This window comes from Nerophis ophidion, linkage group LG05 (assembly GCF_033978795.1).
Source record: "Nerophis ophidion isolate RoL-2023_Sa linkage group LG05, RoL_Noph_v1.0, whole genome shotgun sequence".
In the NCBI taxonomy this organism is placed as follows: domain Eukaryota; kingdom Metazoa; phylum Chordata; class Actinopteri; order Syngnathiformes; family Syngnathidae; genus Nerophis; species Nerophis ophidion.
The window spans coordinates 30,035,719-30,042,002 of record NC_084615.1 but is presented as its reverse complement, the minus strand read 5'-3'; the positions used below and the strand labels follow the sequence as shown (position 1 = coordinate 30,042,002).

The 6,284-nt window shown below is 38.6% G+C and overlaps 1 protein-coding gene across 1 annotated transcript in view; it reads right to left on the bottom strand.

The window, feature by feature from the left end:
• Positions 1-1,539: 1,539 nt before the first annotated feature.
• armc2 (armadillo repeat containing 2) overlaps positions 1,540-6,284 on the bottom strand; it is a 33,715-nt gene continuing 28,970 nt past the window's right edge. Inside the window, exons 11-15 of the mRNA XM_061902149.1 lie at positions 5,493-5,615; positions 5,281-5,394; positions 5,068-5,200; positions 1,893-2,047; positions 1,540-1,828 (exon numbers count right to left, since the gene is read on the bottom strand). Of these exons, the coding sequence (XP_061758133.1) occupies positions 1,710-1,828; positions 1,893-2,047; positions 5,068-5,200; positions 5,281-5,394; positions 5,493-5,615 (644 nt within the window). The 3' untranslated portion in view covers positions 1,540-1,709. The remainder of the gene's footprint in view (positions 1,829-1,892; positions 2,048-5,067; positions 5,201-5,280; positions 5,395-5,492; positions 5,616-6,284) is intronic.

The following is a 6,284-nucleotide window of genomic DNA, read 5'->3' as shown; positions in this document are numbered from 1 at the left end:
CTCCCATTGTGTTCTTTACTCTGTGAAACGGGTTTAAATAGCTCTTTGAGTGGTAAAGGTGGCCAACCTCTGATGTATTTCAACGGGCGGGTGGCGGGCGGTTGCGGCTCTGATAAAATGTTGGTTCAGGTGGACGGCGGGTGGATGACGACTTTGGTGACGCGGTTGTGGATGATATAATCGCCTATCAGTGCATCTCTAACGCCTTCTGCGTTTATTCAAGATGTAATGACGGCACACACATATCATCAAGGACTGTGGACGTTTGCATCTTTTCTTCAGGCAGTCGTCTTCATAAATCTCCAAGTTGCAGCATCATAACTTTGCCTGATACAGATTCACAATTCATTACCGAGCATGACTTTCATCAAGTCATCCAGAGTCCACCATTGTTTTTCCTTAGCCCATTGTTGCCTTGTTTTTTTTTCTGTTTAGATGTTAATGACGGCTTTTGTTTACCTTTTCTGTATTCAAATCCCATTTCCTTTAGGCGGTTTCTTACAGCTCGGTCATTTATTCTGCTTGGCATTTTCTGTTTCGAAGACATTCTTCTTGTAAGTTTTCTGTCTGGATGCTTTGATACTTCCCTCGGTCTACCAGTATTCTTGCCTTTTTATAACTTTCCCATGTTGTTCTTACTCGGTGCAGTTTTTAGACACAGCTGACTGTGAACAATCAACACATTTTGCAACATTGCGAGATGATTCACCTTCCTGAAGAAGTTGGATGATAATGTCAATTGACATCTCTTGTTTTGGAGCCATGATTCATGTCGCTCCACCTGCTGCAACAGCTCTCCAAGGTGTGAACACTAACTGCAGACTAATGAAAAGATTTAATGTAATGTAGCTTTGAAAAAAAAAATGCACAGGGTCATTCCATATTTTTTCCCTCTGATCTGTAATGGTTCTAAGTAATATTGTCATGATCCGCCTCCTGGATCATACAGAGTTTTTGTTCTTGAGTTCTTTTTGTGTGCTTCCCTGATTATTTTTGGACTCTTCCGATCCCTGGTTTTTGCACTTCCTTGTTTTGTCTGGTTACCTTGGTTTCATAATTGTTCCACCTGCTCTTGTTTTTACACACACCTGGTTTTCATTGATTGCTTGAGTATTTAAGCCTGCCTTCTACCTCGTTTCTGTCTGGATGGTGTGTTTGTTCCACGTTGGTTTCTCTGCTTGATAAATACTTGTGCTAGATTACGCCTTAGCTTCTCGTGCGATCGGCACGTTACGTTTAGACTTTTGAACTCCCTTGCTACGTTTACCATTAGCTTCCCGTGCGTAGGCACACACTTTCTTTTGCTTTTGTACCAGTGTTCCTTTACTTTTTGTATTAAATCAAGTCTTACCTGCAATTCCTGCCTGTCTTGGTCCTCGGGCATCTTGGGGTGACTCAACGCGCATACAAAATGCGCTCCCGACGTGACAAATATTCTTGAAGTATTTCAGTGTTGCCATTTGAAATTATTCTAATGTTATCTGAATGAACATCCTCCAAGTCTAGGGACGCTATCATGATTGCCAGGCAATGAAAGAATTGACTTTAAAGTGCTTTATAGAGGATTCACATGAGGCTACAGGACTTAAGATAAGAACACAACAAACACATCAGAACATTCACGTACGCCGTAGTACGGTACAAGCTGGTAGTTGGATAACAACATATCATGTATCATGTTTACCTGAGGGTACGTTGCCCGTGTTTTTTTATGTCACAATCTCTGTTAGTAGTTTTTGAGCTGCGGGTCGGAACTCCAACTCCCAGGACGCTCTGTGGTAATCGCTCACGTCTTTGTTTTCTGTCCACTTCAAGGCCTTGTCTTCATCTGATGGGAAACAAAAGGAGTCAGTGACGCTCTGGCCTTACAACGCCTCCCTACGAAAACCAACCTAAGTAGGACTTGAGGATCTCCAGCAGCGATTGTCCCTCCTGCGCGTGCAACAGCTTGTCCGAGCCGCCACCCGTTAAGTTCCACAAGGCCTGACACACCTGGCCCGCCAGCTGCCAGTCACCTGCTCCGAAGTCTCGCAGGCAGTCGGTCAGCCTAAAACCCACACACTCGTAGTATGATTGAAGGCGAAGGGAATCAGGACTGTTGACCAGCCATAACACATTTTACCAGCATCGAAAACGCCACATAATCTATAATCTAATGATTCAGTAATGTGCAATTAGTGATGGGTAAAAGATGCCTCAGTGAGTGTGGTATTGAAACTGCACTGATATGTGCATGCTCAGAAAGAAATAATAAACACACAACTCTGGAGCCAAACAGTAAATGGGGAAAAAGAGAAAATGTAACATATAATATCAAAATGATCAAATATCTTAGTACCATTTAGGTCGATGTCGGAGACTAAAACTGATGTCCAACAGCACGCCAATCCGTGGATATTATTTGGTACGAACTGTCATTCCAGAAGCGCTTGCTAATTAAACAAAGTTTGGGGCTTCGCAATCAAATCTATCAGCAACTGTGTCAGTCGCCTGTAACTGAATCAAGAGCCAAACGACCACTCCTTGAAAGAAAAAGAAAAAAACTGCTCAAGCTGCCCCAAAGTGCTGCACACTATAAGTAAAATTATAATTCAAATACATTTATTAAAGAATAAAATAAAAACTTTTAAAAAGGATTAAAATCAAAAAGTAAATAAAACTGAATAAAATACCTTAAACAGTAGTTACTAAAAAAACCCTGATATATATATATATATATATATATATATATATATATATATATATTTATATTTATATATACAAACCCCGTTTCCATATAAGTTGGGAAATTGTGTTAGATGTAAATATAAATGGAATACAATGATTTGCGAATCTTTTTCAACCCATATTCAGTTGAATATGCTACAAAGACAACATATTTGATGTTTAAACTGCTAAACTTTTTTTTTTGTGGAAATAATCATTAACTTTAGAATTTGATGCCAGCAACACGTGACAAAGAAGTTGGGAAAGGCGGCAATGGATACTGATAAAGTTGAGGAATGCTCATCAAACACTTATCTGGACCATCCCACAGGTGTGCAGGCTAATTGGGAACAGGTGGGTGCCATGATTGGGTATAAAAGCAGCTTCCATGAAATGCTAAGTAATTCACAAACAAGGATGGGGCGAGTGTCACCACTTTGTAAGCAAATTGTCGAACAGTTTTAGAACAACATTTCTCAACGAGCTATTGCAAGGAACTTAGGGATTTTACCATCTACGATCCGTAAAATCATCAAAAGGTTCAGAGAATCTGGAGAAATCACTGCACGTAAACGATGATATTACGGACCTTTGATCACTCAGGCGGTACTGCATCGAAAACCGACATCAGTGTGTAAAGGATATCACCACATGGGTTTAGGAACACTGCATAAAAGCACTGTCAGTAACTACAGTTGGTCGCTACATCTGTAAGTGCAAGTTAAAACTCTGCTATGCAAAGCCAAAGCCATTTATCAACAACACCAAGGAACGTCGCCGGCTTCGCTGGGCCCGAGCTCATCTAAGATGGACTGATGCAAAGTGGAAAAGAGTTCTGTGGTCTGACGAGTCCACATTTCAAATTATATTTGTAAACTGTGGACGTGGTGTCCTCCGGAACAAAGAGGAAAATAACCATCCGGATTATTATAGGCCCAAAGTTTAAAAGACAGCATCTGTGATGGCATGGGGTTGTATTGGTGCCCAAGGCATGGGTAACTTACACATCTGTGAAGGCACCATTAATGATGAATGGTTCATACAGGTTTTGGAGAAACATATGTTGTCACCCAAGCAACGTTATCATGGACGCCCCTGCTTATTTCAGCAAGACAAGTGTTACAACAGCATGGCTTCATAAAAAAAGAGTGCGGGTACTTTCCTGGCCTGCCTGCAGTCCAGACCTGTCTCCCATCGAAAATGTGTGGCGCATTATGAAGCGTAAAATACGACAGCGGAGACCCCGGACTGAAACTCTACATAAAACAAGAATGGAAAATAATTCCACTTTCAAAGCTTCAACAATTAGTTTCCTCAGTTTCCAAACGTTTATTGAGTGTTGTTAAAAGAAAAGGTGATGTAACACAGTGGTGAACATGCCCTTTCCCAACTACTTTGGCACATGTTGCAGCCATGCAATTCTAAGTTAATAATTATTTGCAAAAAAAAACAAAGTTTATGAGTTTGAACATCATATATCTTGTCTTTGTAGGGCATTCAACTGAATATGGGTTGAAAAGGATTTGCAAATCATTGTATTCCGTTTATATTTACATCTAACACAATTTCCCAAGTCATATGGAAACGGGGTTTGTGTATATATATATATATATATATATATATATATATATATATATATATATATATATATATATATACATATATATATATAGATATATATATATATATATATAGATATATATATATATACATACAGTATGTATGTATACACGTACAAATATATATCAATTCAAATATAACTATTACATTCATATCAACCAATTTGTTAACATGCCATTTTGTGGGCGTGGCTTACATGCTGTTAGAAAGTGAGACAATTCGCTGTTTTTCGTAATTCACGCGCCCCCAAAACTGGAGTACCACTGGCACAACAGGTTGTCTTACACTCACGTACACAAAATACATCATTGATGAATAAATGATAGGCGAGTGAGTTGATCTGTAACCGATTACTTTACAAGGTCCGCCCACATTCAGGTACACGTCGCTTTGCCACAAACCTGTGGGTTTCTCTTACAGTTTTTTCTCTATTTCAGGTGGATTTCGAATGTTTAACAGTTATTTCTGCATTTTACTGTTTTGTTAAGTCGTAGAACCTGGGTCATAACTAACATTTTTCATTTGTATGCTGGCGATTGTTTGTAAACATACATTTAACTTTAAACTGTAATTATTGCTAAATAGTACAAATGTCATCGGGCAACATACATTCATTTGTAAAATGTAATTGTTAGTCAACACGTATGTTAACAGTGGCTCAGAAGTCAGAGGTCAGTACTAATTTTAACTGAAATGCAATTAATGAAGAAACCCTATTGTTTCAATTGGACATATGCTTACTTTGTTGTAGCCCCCTCCAGCAAGAGACTGGCTCGGTTCGGAGGATCCAGCGCCAAGTTGGTGAGGACCCCACAAGCCGAGAAGCAGACGTCAGGGCTCTTAGAGTCCAGAAGTGTCACAACAAACCTGTGTACTGACAGAGATGAGGGGAGCACACGCTAGTCAGCAGTCACTTTCAAAACAAATGACATATCAGTGTGTGTTTTTGTAAACCTTTATTTTGTATTATAAAGTCCCGCACGTCTTTGGACTGTGACAAGTTCCCATAGACGCGGGTGGCCTCCAGCATGGCGTCCATATTGGAGCTGAGCATCAACTTCAGCATCACTGAGAATAAGCAAAAGTGATTTCTGTTTTTTTTTTTAATCTAAAGATATTTTTCACATTGACCTATATTGTTTCAAATTGCTTTTTTTGTGCCGTACACTCTGCAATGGCCAGCTGACTGCGTTTGAGCACCGAGCTGTCCTTGTGGTAACAGGTCAGGTTGTTGATGGTTGCGGCCACGTTCACAATTAGCTCCTCGCTCTCCTGCACGGACCGCAGCTCTGGCACCAACAAATAAGGGGGAAAATTGTACACACTGTAGAAAAACCACAATGAATCACTGAAGTAATGCTATTTATTATACAGTACAGGCCAAATGTTTGGACACACCTCATTTCAATGTGTTTTCTTTATTTTTCATGACTATTTACATTGTAGATTGTCACTGAAGGCATCACAACTATGAAGTGAAAACCCTTTCAGGTGACTACCTCTTGAAACTCATCAAGAGAATGCCAAGAGTGTGCAAAGCAGTAATCAGAACAAAGGGTGGCTATTTTGAAGAAACTAGAATATAAAACATGTTTTCCGAGTATTTCACCTTTTTTGTCAAGTACATAACCCCACATGTGTTCATTCATAGTTGTGATGCCTTCAGTGACAATCTACAATGCAAATAGTCATGAAAATAAAGAAAACACATTGAATGAGAAGGTGTGTCCAAGCTTTTGGCCTGTACTGATTATATATGTGTATATATATATATATATATATATATATATATATATATATATATATATATATATATATATATATATGTGTATATATATAAATATATATACACATACAGTATATATATATACATATATATACATATACATACATACATATATATATACATATATATACATATACATACATACATATATATATACATATATATATACATA